We start from the raw sequence: 18288 nt of genomic DNA, 5'->3' as shown, positions 1-18288 counted from the left end.
GTTGTGGGTGATCTAGTTGGAGAGGGATCCGAGGATCTCTAGAGATCAATCGTCTTGTTTTTTTTTTTGGGCATCCTTTTTGGTGTCCTTTATGTCTCTGTGCCAAGGTGCATGAGCTTTTTTAAAAAATTATTCTTTTTCTAATTTAATTTGAGGTTGCTGGATATTATTCATTGAATTCTGGTTTTCCCTTTTTTTTCTCTTTCTTTTTCTTTTGTGAGAATATCTAGTTTCCGTCTGTTGTACTTCTCTTCATTTCTGTTTCTTTTTCTATAAAAAAAGACTTGTTGCCATGTCTCTCTCTCTCTCTCTCTCCCTCTCTTTTTTTTTTTTAAATTTTTTTTCTTCTGTTAGTCAGCATTTTTATATACAATGAGGCTGATTTAAATTCTTCATTATTCACAACTTGCTAGGGGTAGTTTCTTTTCTTGTCTCTTCACTTTTGTTGACATTGATATAGGTGTTTGTAATCTTTCTGTTTCACTTAGGGGATCATGAATAGAAGAGTTATAATTTAACATTATCCAAGATTTAAAGAAGATTGTTTCTCATATATAATTCTTTTAGAAGATTTCATATATAATTCTTGATTGATTTATCTGTTTATTTAGCTATAAGAAGAAGAGGAAAAAGAAAATTAGGCGGATCCTTGATGATGCTGAATTAGGAGAAGAGACCAAAAGAAAAATTGCAATCGAGAAGGTAAAACATTGATTTTCTTTAGTCCAAACTGGTTATTTTTGTCCCACAAAATGCATTTTGTTTCCAATCTTTGTAGGAACGCCAAGAACGTCTCAAGTCATTGCAAGAACAGTTTTCTACCAAATCAAATATGGCGACCTCTGCAGCCTATACCAGGAATTTACCTGAAGGTGCTACAATGGAAGTTCTTGGTGATGCCTACACTGGTTACATCGTGAATGTTGCAAGGGAGAGTGGTGAAGAAGCTGTGAGGATTCCACCCAGCATATCTGCTAAACTGAAAACCCATCAGGTTTCGTTGTTATTTATTATAATTTTTTCAATGTTAACTAGAATTCATTTAGATAAGGAAATTGATATAAGAGTTTCCAAGTACCTGTTCTTCTGAGGCAACGTTTGGAGAAAAAATGAGTTTTACTGAAAAAGTGGATACTCACAAATCTACATTTTTATTAACTATAAATATAACAATGTTGATTTGCAAATGACTTTTGGGTTTTTTATGGAATTCATTTATTCCAAATATAGTGTGAATCGTTTTAGTTTTTTCCATGCCAGTGCCTCTCTGCTTAAGGTATTGAAATTTACTTATCTTGCTTTATTACTGAATATTCTCATCTGGCCTGGAACAAATACTTGGCTGCTGTTTTATTAATTGGTTATTTTTTTCTTCTGATTAATAATACATCCATAATTCATGTTGTCCTCTAGTTTCTGTAGTGTCATCAAACTTTTTTTTTTTGCCTTTCTGTGTCAAATTGTTCTTATGGCATTATATGGCTGAATTCCAGCCTGGCTATATGAATATAATATGCTTTTGAATTTAAGTTGTTGGCATCAGAAAGTTTTTTGGAGAAATGTTACATGGAGAGAAGGGAGAGGACATGATAGGAGGAAGAATTGGGATCTTTTGCATCTTTTGTTTATGATTCCAATAAAGACATTGCTTGTAAGTTTTTGTGATTTGTTACTGCAGGTAGCTGGGATAAGATTTATGTGGGAGAATATTATACAGTCAATCAGAAAGGTAAAGAGTGGTGATAAAGGCCTTGGCTGCATTTTAGCTCATACAATGGGCCTGGGCAAAACTTTTCAGGTATTTCTACATTTTCTCTTGAAATTCCATTATCTTTTCTTGACAACTTTTTTCACCTCTACCTATTTGTCTAGTCCACTCTCAGCCTGTTTCTTTAGTTGTATCTGCATATTCTGCTAATCTTTTTCTCCATTTACTTTTCTGTACAGCATTTTTGACCGGTTCTTTTCATTTCTCAGCTGCTTAATGGATGTGGTTTGCTTGATATATCTGATCATATTTCCAGGTCATAGCTTTTTTGTACACGGCAATGAGAAGTGTTGATTTGGGATTAAGAACTGCACTGATTGTCACGCCAGTAAATGTGCTGCATAATTGGCGGAAGGAATTTATGAAGTGGAGGCCTTCAGAAGTAAAACCTCTTCGAATCTTTATGCTAGAAGATGTATCAAGGTTGAATTTGTTTTAATCATTTGAATAGCGATACAAATTTTCTACCTTTGTCACTGCTCTCCTGTTATCCACAATAAATAGTCCAGGAGCTTGCTGTATTATTGATCGGAGCACCCTCCGCATATATTAGTCACACAAGCTTTTTCCTGTTTTAGGTATTTCCAATGTTATTGCCTCAATAGATAATGATTTGTCTTGGAGAGTTCTGTTGTTGTGAAGGCTCCAAGAAAGAAAGTGTACTGTTGTTTGCGCTAAACAAAGTCATGGAAATAATTTATTGAGAAGAGTAATGTTTTATGAAATGGCATACAGGGTTTTGGTATTGATTTACTGATAACAAATGGGGAAGTACTTGTTTGGTGTAAACTATGTTTGAGAAAAATTGAATCTAATTGGATGCTTTCACTTATTAACCAAAAGATCCATCTTTTCTTAATTTGTTATATTTTGGCTGATGGTGTGATTACTGTTGCCAGGGATAGACGAACAGAGTTGCTTGCAAAGTGGAGAGCTAAAGGTGGAGTTTTTTTAATTGGCTATACTGCATTTAGAAATTTGTCTCTTGGAAAGCATGTGAAGGATCTACATATGGCTAGAGAAATTCGCTCTGCCTTCCAGGTAATTGTCACATTTTCTCCGCCTGTATTTTGGCATTGCAATACTTTACATATTTATTCTACTTTTTCAGATTACAGGTGTTGATGTGAACCTATGCTAAAACTATTTGACTTTTCAATTTTTCCTTCAACTGAAGCATTGAATTCAGTCTTTAGTTAAATATTTGTCATTTCTTTTATTTTCATTATTTTTATATTGTTTTACTAATTTTTGAAAAATTTTATTAAAATAAAAAGCAATTTCTTATTAGAAACTTGGCATCTATCTACGGAAATCCTTTCCCCTCTTAATATTGTCTGTGTAACTACATGCAATTATTTGACAAACTTTTCTCCATAACCACAGGATGGACCTGATATACTTGTTTGTGATGAGGCGCACATAATTAAGAACAGGAGAGCTGATACAACCCAAGCCTTGAAACAAGTGAAATGCCAGAGAAGGATTGCATTGACTGGGTCACCTCTGCAGAACAATCTCATGGAATATTATTGTGTAGGTTCTAGTTGATATTTATCTTTATGTCATAGAGATTTATGTTCTTCTTTGGTGTTTTGTTCCTTATAGAAGTCTACCTGGAACAGATGGTTGATTTTGTGAGAGAAGGTTTTCTTGGCAGCAGCCATGAGTTTAGGAACCGGCAAGGCTTCTCACTTACATTTTGCTGATTGTTTCCATTTTCATTTTTTTCTCTGCCTCAAATGTGTTTTTGCACTGTGCAGCTTTCAGAATCCTATAGAAAATGGTCAGCATACTAATTCAACATCTGTAGATGTGAAAATTATGAACCAGAGGTCTCATATTCTATATGAACAATTGAAAGGATTTGTTCAGAGAATGGACATGAGTGTGGTAAAAAAAGACCTGCCACCGAAAACCGTCTTTGTAATAGCTGTGAAGCTTTCTTCCTTGCAGAGGAAATTATATAAGAGATTCCTTGATGTGCATGGATTCACAAATGGCAAAGCTTCTAATGAAAACATGAGGAGGAGCTTTTTCGCTGGATACCAAGCTTTGGCGCAGGTAGATCTCTATTCTCTTAAATTGAATGATTTACACTGGTGTTAATAGATATAAAACACCGGGTGATGGCTTATGCTCAAGTATGTACAGATATAGTTAGTATTAAGAGCTCGTCTGAGGAATTGGATTGATAGATTATAGGATGAGGTTAAATTTTTATGACATCATCGGCATAAATATATCTAAATCCATAAAATCAGACAAGATATATATATATATTTTTTGAGTTAAAAAGAAAGAATAGTATTAAGTAAAGGCACCAAAGAGGTGCCATCCCTGTACTAAGATATTTTACAAATCAGTTAATATATCTATAACATTCTCAAAATTCTCCTCCCTATAAATATCATGACCCAAAATTACCAACCCAAACGTGTATCCATCTATCTCTAACCCTTGACATCTTCCCCTCACTCCCCTCAAAAGCCCATGCATTTCTCTCCTTCCACACTGTCCAAAAGATAGTCGAATGAATAATTTTAAGAAAATTTTTCTTTTGATAAAAACCTTCTCTTGTTCAGAAACTTCATGTTGAATCCATTTGGATCTGGTGCCTTCTCATCATTACATTGTCTGAGTCCATCATAGATTTCCTCTTCATTGAATTCTCTTTTTAACTCAACTCTGTAATTCTCCCCCAACATCCTGAATTCTCCCCCAACGTGGTCTTCTGTCAATCTTTTCTTTATATAAGCATTAAAAATAGCTTTAAGCTTTGCCCCTCGTGTTATCATTCCCCCTGACTCTGTGGTTTTGATAACCATCTCATCCACGTAGTTACATCTCTTCATATGGCTGGTCAAATAATGGAAATATCTCATTCCTGTCAGCTTCTTTTACCATTTTTTCCCAGTTTTCTGCTACCAAGGATTTTCCTCCATGAGTAGCCTATTAGCAACGTCCATTTTCAGAGTAACCCTCTTGGCTTCTTCATCCCTCGCTAGCCGACACCTCATCCTCCTTTTTATCAATATCTTCTAATTCCTGAAGCATGTTGTTTATGTGCTCTTCTTCTTTATACCTCTCCTCCCTCATTCATTTCTTAATCTCAGATTTCAAGGTCATCAGTTTTTTTGGCAACCCTGAAGCTTGCTTTCCCATTCACCATGGTATTCTTCCACAATTCCAACCCCTCCACCAAATTGCAGAAACTCTCCACCTTCAGTAGTTTGTTGTACAGTCTAAATGGAATGGGGCCCCATTGTATACCATTAGAAGCAAGACAGAGGGGAAAAAGATCTGAAAGAGGTCTCTGTAGCACTTTTTGACGCCAACTGAAAACAAAGAAAGACAATCATGAGGTAATAAAAATCGGTTGATCCTCGTGCATGATGGACTACTTCTTTGATTATTACATGTCCACTTGTCTCCTACCAACGACGAATCCACCAAATTCAACTTATTGAATTGTTCTTTGAACTAATTAGGACATGCTCTAGGAAAATGATCACAGATGTCTTAGACCGCTTCAACACTATATTGGAGTCCTCACCCACAATCCACTTACCACCACACTTGTTCTTACAAGCTTTCAATTCCTTCCACAATAAAGTCTTCTCCTCTTTATTACCCCTACAATAGACCCGGATGAGCACCCACTCTTCCCACCGATCTGGTTCTCAAACAAACACGATATGATTGTAACACCAAAAGCACATCTTTACAGACCACCCTTTCCTCGTTCCATAAAGCCACAATACCCCCCATGACTCCAGCGGCCGGAATTGCATGCCACTTAACTGTCTTAATTCTCCATAAGCTTTTATACCCCCATTCCTCATATTTTCCATCTTTGTTTCTTGGATGCACAATATGTCAGGTTTGTAAGCTATTCAAACATCCACGAAGCACTTGTCTTTTTCTCATATTCATGCCCTGAACATTACAAGAAATAATTTTTCCTATTATCACAACTCCTCCACACACACCCCCTTAGCCTTGCTTCTATTTCTCCTGCAATCATGATTAATAGAAGACTGCAGTCTCTTCAACTCCCTACAACCTCCCCCCCCCCCCCCCCCCCCCCCCGTTTCCTTTTTTTTTCTTTCATCTCCTCATTTTTGCTCATTTTTTTCACCCTCTCAATTTCCACAAACAATTCCAACATTTTGTCTCCAATTCCCTCAAAAGTGCCCCTAACATTCTACTAATTTTCTGGATGTTTTGTAACACCCAAGTGGAATGAGTATCCACCCCTACATCCCTCTCGCCTACCGCCTCTCCTCTAGCCCACTATCAATCAACTCCCCTTCCTTTTGATTCTGGAAAGTGACATCGAACCCCTTTTTAATTACGAAAAAAATCTATGAAAAAACTGATTAAGAAGTCATTATCAATATAATTTACCTCATATTAGATGACCTATATTAGTACCTGAAAAATGACGAAATAGAGTTAAAGACTACTGTGGAGTTCAAAATAAAAATTTAAACAAATGGGTTTCATATGAAAAAGACAAATTAATTATCGGCATCCTCCACTACATAATTGCCAACTCTCCCTCTCTCGACTGCTCATCTCCTCGTCTGTTCGCATGACCATTTCACGACCCCTTCCAGGTTTATCCTCCTCTACCTATTCCTTCTCCAAGGTAACAATTTCTTCTCTCTGGGTACTGGATGTGCACAACTCTGAACTCCCCTCATCTCCCTTTTGCCGATTGCCTCCTAAATTGTTCCTGCCCTGGTTCTTGCTCCCTTCAGCTGTGCTTGACTCCTTCCCCTCCTCTTCTCCTCATTCGCATTTTTCTTCTTCCTCTCTCTCTTTTTTTTTTTTTTTTTTCTGTCAAGTCACCAGAGGGGGTCGGATTCTTTGTGGTCTCTAGGCCCATAGAACCCCGTTTCCTCCTGGGCTCCCTACTCGGTCCAGCACTCTCAACCCATTTGCCATTCCCGGCCTAAGTATACCTCCTTACCCCCATCGGCCCGTTTGATACTCTCCCATCGACCCATGTTCTTCTAGTCCAATTTTTGTATCCCCTCCAAAACAACGTATCTCTTGTGTGTTTCGGCCAGTCCTGCGTCGAAGTTTTATTTTGAAGTTCAAAATTTGCCCGGCCCAGCAACTTATCAGATCCCTTCTTCTCTACCCAGTTTACACCTTCTCTCCCCTTTTTGTCGCTTCTGCATACGTCCACTCCCCCCACCTCTCGATTATCCTGAGTTTAATATGGCAGTGAGGGTGTGAGACTTTTTCCCTTCTTCGTGTGAATCTTGTTCTTTCCTCCGTTGCCATTTCCCCTTGGCCAACTTCCCCCGCCGTCTTCTTATCTAGGTTACCCAGAAGGTGATCTGCTAGTTCGAAAACGATCTTCACCATCCTTCACTATCCACCAGCTTCCTCCCCTTCCGGAATGAATTTTCTCTTTGTTGCCCCTCCTCTCTCCTCTATCAGCACCAAATAATGTCTGCTCCTATTTCTTCCGAGCGTTATCCAGAGGTTGTACTACTTTCTTGTGAGATGTCTTCCCCATGTCCTTCCTCCCTTCCTCCAGTAGAAGTCCGCCCGGGAATCCATCAGCCACTCGACCCCTCCTCCTCTAGAAATATTGAAGCTTGAAAACCTTTCCCAATCTCACTGATCCTGATTCCATCCATCCGCCTTCCCTCTACCATTACATTGTAAGACTTATTCTCAATCACCAGAAATGTTTTTGCACTTTTGACTCCATCTTCTCTTCCACCTTCTGCTCTGCCCGACCCGGCCGACCCCACCTTCCCCGAAACTCTTTCCCCCCTGCCCCTACTTGCTTTATAACCCTTATCTCCCCTTTCTCCCCACCGAGCAACACGGTCTTCTCTCTCTCTCTCTCTCTCCCCCACTATAAATATCTTTGTAATTTCAATATGAGGACTTTGAGGTTATGAAATTCAAATGATAAAGATATCATACAGCCTTCAGATTATATCTGATACAATTTATCATATAATTAATTTAGTTCTGAAAATATTACATGTAATCATTATTAGTTATTTCTAGAGGTCAAATTAATGCTTTAAAGTTTAAGTAAATAATATATCAATATGCAATTTTCATACAAAAATAAATCACCAGGTTGTTGTTTTAACCTAGAACTAGTCTGGTTCTAAAACTACCATAAGGTAATAGGATGTGAGGGTGTAGATAGATGTAAAACACACTTGGTCTTGGCTTATGCTCAAGTCTATACAAACCCAGTAGGTAGAAAGAGCTTCATTGAGGAATTGGACTAAAAGATTATAAGATGAGATTAAATTTTGGGACATCATTTACATTTCACAAAAAGTAGGACAGTAAATTAAAAATTAATGTGAAAAGAAATTAAGTTAATCAACCTATGCTGATAAATAGTTTAAAATGGTGGATGGTGGTAAAATGCACATTTTTTACTAAAACATGTGACATTTGGTGGCAAGCATGTTAGAAAAATAGATAACATGAAGGTAACATAAGAAGGGTATTTGTTTTTTTCACCGCATGAGTTATGACTGAATGTATCTTGCCCTGTCCTGCATTGCTGAATTGAGGTTTCCAGCTGTAAGCAGATTATTCATTTACTACTACTGATATCTGATCCTTTTACGGAAGAAAGAAATATCGAATATGATAAAAGTTATCCCTGATAAAGTTAAGATTTAACTTCAATAATTTTCTCTCTGTCTTGTTCATCAATTTGAAAGGATGGATTTTTGGATAGTAAGAGTGGGTGGTAAGTTTTTTCCTCTTTATGGAAAAAATGCAAATATTGATTGGTCTTAAAAGGGAAGGTCTTCTACAACATGTTGGAAAGAGGATATATATATATATATATATTTGAAATAAAAAGTAACGTGTGTATTAACAAGGTACCAAAAAAGAGGGGGTACCGCTCCGTAAGCAATTTACAAAGTAATTAGTATGTCAATGATATCTCCAAAATCTTCATCTCTTACAATATCATGACCAAGCAAACTAGACCCAAAATAGTTATTTAGAAAGAGGATATGGTTGTGGGAATTATAAATATAGGGGCTATAGCTTTCGATAAAAAAAATTTAGAATGTCAAGGAGCTCATTTGTCTCCTATTCTGTCTTCTCTTATACTCCACTTGTCTGTCTCATTCCTATCTCAACAATGCCTCTCCTCTCTGCTGATTTTTTTTTACATCACCGCAAATTCTTCTATGTGAAGGGTAAAAAGTTATGGAAATGTGGGTGGTGCTGGAAGGGAGCTACTAGTGAGTTTGGGGAGAAATGAGAGGGAAATTTCTTGAAGCTTGAGAAGATCCCCCCCGCTCCACAAAAAAAAAAAAGGAATAGAGAGCAACAAATGGTGGTATATTTCTTTTAGTGGTGCAAGGTTCTAGAATAGATGCTCAGAAGGGAAATGATAAAGGCATTGAGTGAGTTTGAGCCTACCCTTGTGCTTGGCCTTTGGGGTCCTTCCTTTGGAAAAAGGTTGAGGGTGGGGGGAGAGACACTCAAGTTTAACAACAATGTGATGCTGAGGCTTCTTGTATTGCATATGGTGCAAAACTCATGGTGAGATTGGAGCTGGTGGAATGGCAACAACTTAATCATGTACCAGTCTTGCATAGATACTATGCCAAATTCAAATTTGAATAAAATAAAAAAAAAAACAGAAATCCTAAGAAGAGTAACAAAAGTCTAAACCTCCTTTTTTGTTCACAAGTCTAATTGACCTGAGCTTTCTCTTATGTCCTCTAAACACATATTTTTTAGAGCTGAAAAATAAAAATTGTCTGTTGGAGTTAGGCCATCTTCCTCATGCACAAGGATGGATTAAAATCTTTCATGTCTCTTAGTCGCTTTAGTCTCTTTCTTGGTCGTTTTTTTGAAGAATCACATTTCTCCAAAGACATTTGGAAAGGTTTCGAACTAGGAGAAACATATGGAGTTTTCAAAGGTTGATGGAATTTTTCAATTTCGGAGGTTGAAGTCAATCATTATTGCAGCTCCATCTCCTTCACAGAGAGGAGAATGATTCGGGACGCGACTGAGATAGGAGATTCTAGGAAGACCCGGATTTGGTTGGGGGGGGGGGGGGGCGGGCACAGTTGGTAAAGCAGAAATAATGCCAGAACATCAGGATGAAGGAGAGTTTTCAAAAACTGGGGGGGGCAGGCACAGTTGGTAAAGCAGAAATAATGCCAGAACATCAGGATGAAGGAGAGTTTTCAAAAACCCAGGATATTCAAGAAGATGGTGCAGGAGAGGACCAATGTTCTGACTCCAACTCTTCCCTTGACAACCTGCCAATTGAGGATGAGGACAGCGAAGAGATAGGGCAAGAAGAAGAGACGCAAGAAAATATTCAGGAAATGTGGGAAGGGTTGCAGTTCATATTTTTATAACAGAAGAAGATGGAGGCAGGTGTTCCAAGGGAGATGGACGCGAGGGATTATGGAACTGTTACGGGGAAGATGGAAGGAGGCAATTCTGAAATCCAACATCTGGAGAAGGAAACATAGATTTTCATAAACTTTGTGGCCAATAATCAAGAGTATCCCACTAAAAACATTTCCACTTCCTTTTAAATCTAACCACCACTCTATGGCTGCCACAGGGATTAAGGTGAGCAGGGGTCAGCAGATAAGGCTATTTTACCTATTCCTAGAAGCAAACGAGGTGCCAGACTATGGTAAAATTGTTCCATCAAAATTGGTGAGATTTTTGCTTCAAAGACTGAATTTAGTAATACTGTCCGCAATGGAAAGCTTTGTTTCCTCGAATATTTGAGGAATAGGGGTGAGGAAAGAAGCTAAGGCTCTCTGCAAAGGAATGACTTTTCTCAGATTATGGTGTACCTAACGAACAAGGAACTCCTGAATTTTGGATAACCATACTACTTATGGGATATGATTACTTCATGGCAATTTTGTGGGCAGAAGCTCATGGACATTAACCTCATAGTTTTATCACCCTGCTCCACTGGAACTGGGAGTCTATTGTCCATAGCTCGCATTATCTTACAATCGTGTGATTTTTTCCATTTTTTTCTTTCTTTTTACTTATTTTTGAGGAGGATACCTTACCGTCCGCTTTTATATTCGTTTCTTTCTTTTCCTTAATAGAATTTCTTCTTTCATAGAAAAAAAAGAGAAACTAAATTAGAAATCATGGATGACAAGCTAGTGGGAAGTTTATGGGGCAAGAAGAACTATATTTGCTTAACCTCCCGACTTCAGGAGCTGCAAGGTATTATTATTTTCTGGAGTGGCAGGTTTTAGAGCTTATCGGCATGGAAAGGGATGCAACTTGTTTTCTGTACAAGGTGAAGTGGTCTTCCAATTCTTGGATATTCATTTGTGTATGGTGAGGAAGAAGGCAGGGAGAAAGCTTTGTTAGAAAAAGACCTAAGGTAAGGTTAGATAGGATTGGGAAGATCCATCAGTAATATGTATGATTTTAGTACAATTTTGGTTGACTATGAGCTGTTTGGTGGCACCTTTTCTTTTGTTTGTGGGCAGGAAGTCAATGACACATTGACTCCACAATTTCGATGGACTTGCCACATGAGAGTGGATTCTATCTGAAGCCTACTTCCGCGAATCCCTTCTAAGAGTACTCCAATATACCTTCATTTGGATGACACTGAATGGGGTTTGATTCCCTTTAAATTTGAAAATATGCAACTCAAAATGAGTATTCTTGAGAATGTGATTTCTACTTGGTGAGGCTCAAAACTGGAAGGATTTGCGAGGTTTAGAGTTGCAAAAAAGCTTTAGCACCTTAAATCTAAGATAAAAAGTGGAGGATTGATACTTTCGGTGCTGTTGATGTTAAAAGAAATATCCTTTCTATTTTTCAAGAGATTGGGGCAATGAACAACTTGGAAGTCATTTTCCAAGTTATTAGATATGGAGAAGGAAAGACAAAGTCTAGGGAAGCTAGAGCTTGAAGTAGAGATCAAGGTTTAGGTGGATAGAGAAAGGGGATTGCAACACAAGTTATCTCCATACACTTGTTAATTTCTTTAGGAGTAATTTTATTTAAATCCTTTTAATGGAGGGGAAAAATGTGTAGTATTGATGGTGAGAAAATATCCTTAGGAACTATTTTACTTACAGGAAACTTGCTGCTTGGTGCCCCCATTTTGATGAGGTTGGTTTTTTGGAGTTAACCCACATGAGTAAGAGGTGGGTTGAGAGGAAGTTTTAAGAGGAGATTTCTCAGCCTTGTTTGGTTGCAGTATAGAAAAAGCAGCTGGGGATAGTATTTGGAGCATGTTTAAGTACCACGTGTTGTCTATTTGATAATTAGTCGCGGTGGAGATGAGTCGCGTGTGTCTGACTCAGTGCGACTTGTCTTGTTTGCGGGCATCTGATGAAGGTGATAGAGATGAGCTATGATTCTGGCAAGTGTGTTTGCGTCTCGTCTGGATTGCATGACAGATGGTGTCGTGTTTGACGAGTAAGGGTAATGACAGAGAGTTGTGTGTCTAGTCGTGATGAAAGCGATTGAGAATATTTTGTGCAGATGGAGTGTAACAGAGAGTTGCATGGTGACTAGAGTTGTGTGCGTCTATGTGTCTGAGGTTGCGTCTGGTGGTGACAAATAGAGACCTGAGAAGGTTTGTGGTGGCCGGCAGCTAAGGGTTTTTTTATTCTGATAGAGAAGGGCAGGATGCAGGTTTCAGGCGCTAGCGATGAAGGTTGGCTTGGCTACTGCGAGTGGCTGGCGGGTGATCTATAATGGTCAATTATGAAGGCTAATCTAACCAATTTTAAGTCATTTTTTTTTCAATAAAGGGCGAATCACTAGCATCTGTGTGGTCAAGGAAAGAAGAAACTTGTTGCCCATTCCTCAATCTATCCTTTAGACCATCAGGAGGAAATGAATAGAAGGGTGTTTGAGGGTCTTATATCTAGTATTTCAGGGGTTAGCAATTTTTGGCACCAGACCTTTGGTATTTTATTCAAAATTCATCCTCTCCTCAATGGAGAAGATCTTGGGAGACCTCATAGATAGTTTGGCTGAACTCTTTTGTAACTTTTGCTTCATCCTTTTTTTACAAGGGGGTATTCCCTTGGTGCCTATGTTTATGATGCATGTCTTTTCTTCTAAAATGATCTTAGAATGTCACATTTTGTTTGGATTTTTGAATGTCATGATTTATACATGTTTACTTGTTCATAAATAAAGGATTTTTTTGGAATGGGCTTGTCGATGCTATTGGACAATCAAATATGAAGAAGACCTAGAATAGCCATTGGTGCATATATGATTGTTAAATTCTCATTGAAGTTATATACTGTGTTTTGAAATGTCTGTTCTTAAATGATCTTTCAACTCTGTGTTCATCTTTTTTCAAACAATGTACTTGTGCAGATATGGAACCATCCAAGTATCCTGCAATTGAAGAAGGATGACAGGGCCTATGGAAGTTGTGGAGATACAACTGATACTTTTCTTGCAGATAACAACTCTAGTGATGAGAACATAGACTATAATACGGTTGTTGGAGGTATTCTCTAATTTTCCTTGTTGATTTTCTTTACACTTGAGATTGTGCTTCTTTCTTCAAGAGAAGAAAGAAAGGAATTAAATTAAAAGGCTCAAAAAATGTACCAATTATATACAAGAGAAATCTTACTCGGAGTGGGAACAGATAAAAAAACATTTAGGACATCCACCTTTTGGTAACCCTTAAACATAATAGACAGTCCTAATCAAGTGAGCCTTTGGTGGATGAAAAAGAGGAGCTGTTTGTTTCAAGAGCTCTAGAATGGGTTGCTTTTCAAAGTGACTCAGAAAAGTAAAAGAGGGATGAGAGGGAGAAATTTTTCTTTTGCTTGGTATCTGGGATTCATTTCCAGCCTGAAGTTCCTTCTTAACTGACCCATTGAGTATGGAAGACAATTTGAGAGCAGAATTCCAGAGCATGAGAGACACCTATTTGGATTCATAAAGTTGTCAAGAGTGCCCCAAGCAACTCTCACATGGGGAAGGCAATCTAAGAGCGACCTTTGTTTTCCAGATCAGCTTCTGAAAGAATTGGTATACGGTAATATTAGGCACCTGCAAAAGGGAGAAAAATTTTTTTTAGAGAATTTCTTCCATCCTTTTTCTTTGAGAGGGCATTTTTCTTCCTGGAAATAGCAAAAATACTGGAAAATGTATACTGCAATTCATCATGTCCAATCCAAACATCTTTCCAAAATCTGATCTTCATACCATTACTTATAGACCACCTTGAAAAATTAGATATAGAATTCCCCACCTGTTTTATACTCTTCCATGGACTGAAGCCATGTGTGCTGTGATCCAGAAAGTTGGAATTATGCAAGTCTTCCCCGTACCATTTATGGACGATCAGTTTTCTCCATAGGCTATTTTCTTCGTTCCAAAAACGCCAAGTCCATTTACTTACTAAAGCTTGGTTAAATTTGATATCCAATCCTCTAGAAGTGATAGGTTTTTTGAGCTCCTCCCATTTGACAAAGTAGATTTTCCTTTTGTTGACCTCATCACCCCAAAGGAAGTGATTTTGTATTGCTTCCAATTTTTTTTGCGATAGTTTTAGGGATGCACAAAACAGAGAGAAAATAAATTGGAAGATTCGATAGAGTACTTTTTATGAGTGTTAATCTACCTCCCTTTGAGAGAAAGTTTCTTTTCCACCCAGCAAGCTTGTTCTCAACAGATTCAATAATTGGATCCCAACTTCTTTGATCTTTGTAATGAGCACCGAGAGGCATTCCCAAATATTTGATGGGTGAATTGGCGGTTCTGCAGTTTAAAACCTGAGCCAGAGACTGTCCGTTGCCTTCATTACCAATCTCCACAAGTTCGGATTTATGCAAGTTAATTTTAAGTTCAGAGACAGCTTGAAAGCATAGAAGAATACATCTTAAAGTGAGAAGGGAATTGACGTCCAGTTGACAGAACATAAGGGTGTCGTCGGCAAAGAAGAGATGTGTGATTTCGATTTTTGAGCCGAAATTACCCACTTCAATACCCCTTAGAAGCTGAAGAGTTCTGGCTTTTTCTATAAGTTTGTTTAATCCTTCCATAACAATTATGAATAATAATGGGGATAGTGGGTCACCTTGTCTCAAGCCCCTTGAAGGCTGAAAGAAATTGGAGGGGCCACCATTAACCATAACAGCGAAACTACACGTGGAAATACAAGTTCGAATCCACCTCTGCCATTTTTCACCAAGCCCCATTCTGTCCAACAAATAATCGATAAAATTCCATGAAACATGATCAAATGCTCTTTCCATATTTAATTTGCAAAGGACCCCCTTTTTATTATTTCTGTAGATATCATCTACCACCTCATTAGCAGTTAGAATAACATCGGTAATTTGTCTTCCGGATATAAAAGCCAACTGACTTGCGCCAATGATCTTGTGAAGGCAATTTGATAACCTCTTAGAAAGGACTTTTGAGAGAAGCTTGTAAATACATCCCACTAGGGTTATTGGGCGAAAATCTTTGATATTTTTAGCTCCTGATTTTTTGGGGATCATGACAATGAAAGTGGAGTTCAAAGATCTAACCATGGAGCCATTTTTGTGAAAGTTATTGAAAGAGTCAAGAATATCAGTTTTGAGAACCTCCCAGTAAAGTTGCAGAAATTTAAAATTGAAGCCATCTGGTCTGGGAGCTTTGTCCCCGTTAGATGCTTCTGAATCTGGATATTTTCCAAATATGACTAAATTTTTTGTATTCATTCTCAATGAGGGCTGTTACAGTTCTTCAAGCTTTCAAAGGAATTAAGGCAAGGAGAGCCCCTCTGATATAGCACTATAGATCAGGGATTAGAGATAGGGAAAACTAAAGAAAATAAGAAAGACAACCCAATCTGCAGTAACATGGTTGTCACAACCAGAATCACAAGTTTTTGACAATCAGAATCACAAGGTTGGTATGCACTTAACACAATGAGAGAGAGAGAAATGGATGCTTTTATTTATGCACAATCTGTTTAATAATGATGAAGCACCCATGTATCTCTAGGGTGTTTACATAGTATAATACTTACTAGAGTTCTTAAATAGGAAAACAATAACAAAATAGGATCCGTAACTAAGAACTAAAACCTTAACAAAATATTTAGAAGACTTGTTAAAATATATAATTATAATAACTACAGTTGTTGTTCTATGTAAGTAAAACTATGCTAGATGAATCCTCCATCATTTTCTTCCTCTTCAAAAGGATTCGATTCTGACAAGGAATATAGGATGTAGTAGATAAAAAGATACAGATCCATGATTAGGAACAACTCCTTGCTTGTCCATGTAGTGCTTGGCTTTGGATGATCCTTTTAGTTACAAGGAATTGATAGAAACCTTCATCAAGGTATGTAATATATCCATTAACCAAAGATCTCCATGGTGTTTGCTAGCGGTGATAGCAATGCAGAAGCATTAAGAGCCTGAATATCTGCAAAAGCACTAATCGAAACAGTAAGAGGCTCAAAGATGCTTAGATCAGGAAAGAACCCTCTATATATAAAGCTTGATTAATGTTCATATGACTCGGTAAAACGAAGTAAATAAGTATTAAGTTCGAGCTTTCTCAAAGATGGAAGAAGAGGATTCTTAGCAAGGAAAAGATAACACTTAGGTTCAATGCAAATTGTGATATGTTATTTCAAAAAATGCAAATTGTGATATGGTCACCAATAATAAATTCCTAATCCCCATTGCACAATGCAAATGAATTTGTGATTTGCATTTCTAATTTGTAATTTTACATTTGATCTCGGTATGCAAATAAGGGAACTTTGTACGGCAGTGGATATGGTTGGCTTAGTAAGGGAAGTATAGTAGGAAAAAAAATATGAAATTAATAGGTGTATGTGGTGTCCATGAAGAAAAGAGAAAGTGCATGTTTCTGCAATGGACTGAAGAATAGAATTGTTATAAGCAAACTCAATGATAGTAAAAACAAAAGCCCAGGTGTCATGCATTGGTTTGAAAATGCATCTAACCGGTCACCAAAGTACAAGTGGCTGCCCTATTGAACAGATCATCAACATTGTTCTTAACACTTAAAAAATAATTATGAACAAGAGGATGCTTACTAGAAAACGTGATCCACATATCAGAACTACGATATAATCTTCTCTAAAAAGAAAAATACGTCAAGGTTAAGTGGTTTAAGTATGAGGCAAAGTTCCTAGGAAGGAAGAAAGATCGCCATGGACAAAGGTAATTTATGTTAGCACAAAGTTCCTTATTAGAGGTATGATATCCTTCTCGAACTTTGCATAACCCATAGTTGAAGAATTTACTAGGAGGACTATCTTTACTAACCTCACTTTCTATTCCCACTCCTTAAAAATCATAAGAATAATTAAACAAGTTATTGAAATGCACCACTGAAAGATATTTATCACGCAGAGCTAAGATCATATGGTGCTCAAGGTAAGAAACACTCATTTAAGAATTGTGAAAGTCTTAGCCTCCCCCAGAACAATGAAAATCTACTTAAGATGATCTAACTGGTAACCTTAGAATGTTCAGGGATCCCAAGAAAGGTACAAATGGAATGTGCATGATATAGCAATTCTTCATTCATCACTTAGCTTGTGTTCAGAAATTTGAAGAGTATAATTATTCCAAGTAATTCATTTGTGAATTTTTATGTGCATGATCTAACGGGAAGCCTTGGCCATTTGTTGTGGAAGCCCAATTTTAAGCAAAGTAACTTATCACATATATCCTTAAAGGAAAGGTTTGAAACCTAGCCTTGATGGTGATCTTATTAATGGCTTTCCTGTTCACAACGACACTCCTATTTGTTGTTACTCGAATAGTCATTAGGCATCCCCTTAGGCAACTAATTTGATAAGTTATTACATTTGCAGATCATTGGATTCATTTGTTGAATAAATCAACTCCGAATCAAAATTAAACTTACGCCCTGACGGACATGGAGGCTTAAGGTTTGGGAGGGTTTAAAGACATCAAGTCAGAAACTTTGCTCATCCATTGAACACTATTGGATCTAATTGTAGTGCCAACAGATGAATCTAGAGACTTAGGTTTGAGAAGGTCAGAAGACAACATATCATAAAGTTTATTAACTTATTGAGGCTTTTACATTCATGTTTGGGAGAGTCTAGGGCTTTAGGATAAAGGGAAACTTCTTTAGTATCGAAAGGAACAGGGCACTTGCTCTCCCTTTCTTCTTTCTCAAGGTCATTTTGATGCTAAATGAGAGGATCCTTCTTGGTGGTAAGCTGGGGAATGACCTCAAGTTGTTGACTCTTGTCCTTATTAATATGATGCGAGGCTTTAATGACTATTGCTTTTCTGTTGTATTTAAACATATAGCTTACCATTCATAAACAATCCCACCAAAAAATGTGCACTGTAATAGATAAAACATCATATTCTGTTTCCTCCTTATAAATTCCAATCTGAATAGGAACTTTACACCTATGAGTGATTATGAGAGTGGTGTCTTTCAAAAACAACTTTAGAAGGACTTGGATGTGGCTTTATCTTTAGAAGCAA

The 18288-nt window shown here is 37.5% G+C and overlaps 1 protein-coding gene across 8 annotated transcripts in view; it reads left to right on the top strand.

Moving 5' to 3' along the window:
* The window catches only part of ATRX (P-loop containing nucleoside triphosphate hydrolases superfamily protein), a 45199-nt gene that overhangs the window by 13211 nt on the left and 13700 nt on the right, over positions 1 to 18288 (top strand). For all 8 annotated transcript variants that reach the window (XM_088206640.1, XM_088206644.1, XM_088206643.1 and 5 more), the window contains 9 exons: positions 612 to 702; positions 779 to 994; positions 1679 to 1798; positions 2025 to 2191; positions 2668 to 2809; positions 3155 to 3304; positions 3394 to 3449; positions 3532 to 3832; positions 13142 to 13277. In XM_088206640.1, the coding sequence (XP_088062766.1) occupies positions 612 to 702; positions 779 to 994; positions 1679 to 1798; positions 2025 to 2191; positions 2668 to 2809; positions 3155 to 3304; positions 3394 to 3449; positions 3532 to 3832; positions 13142 to 13277 (1379 nt within the window). The remainder of the gene's footprint in view (positions 1 to 611; positions 703 to 778; positions 995 to 1678; positions 1799 to 2024; positions 2192 to 2667; positions 2810 to 3154; positions 3305 to 3393; positions 3450 to 3531; positions 3833 to 13141; positions 13278 to 18288) is intronic.

The sequence above is a fragment of the Carica papaya genome, chromosome 6 (genome assembly GCF_054855325.1).
Source record: "Carica papaya isolate Zhongbai chromosome 6, ASM5485532v1, whole genome shotgun sequence".
NCBI lineage: Eukaryota > Viridiplantae > Streptophyta > Magnoliopsida > Brassicales > Caricaceae > Carica > Carica papaya.
This window is presented reverse-complemented; position numbering and strand designations above follow the sequence as displayed.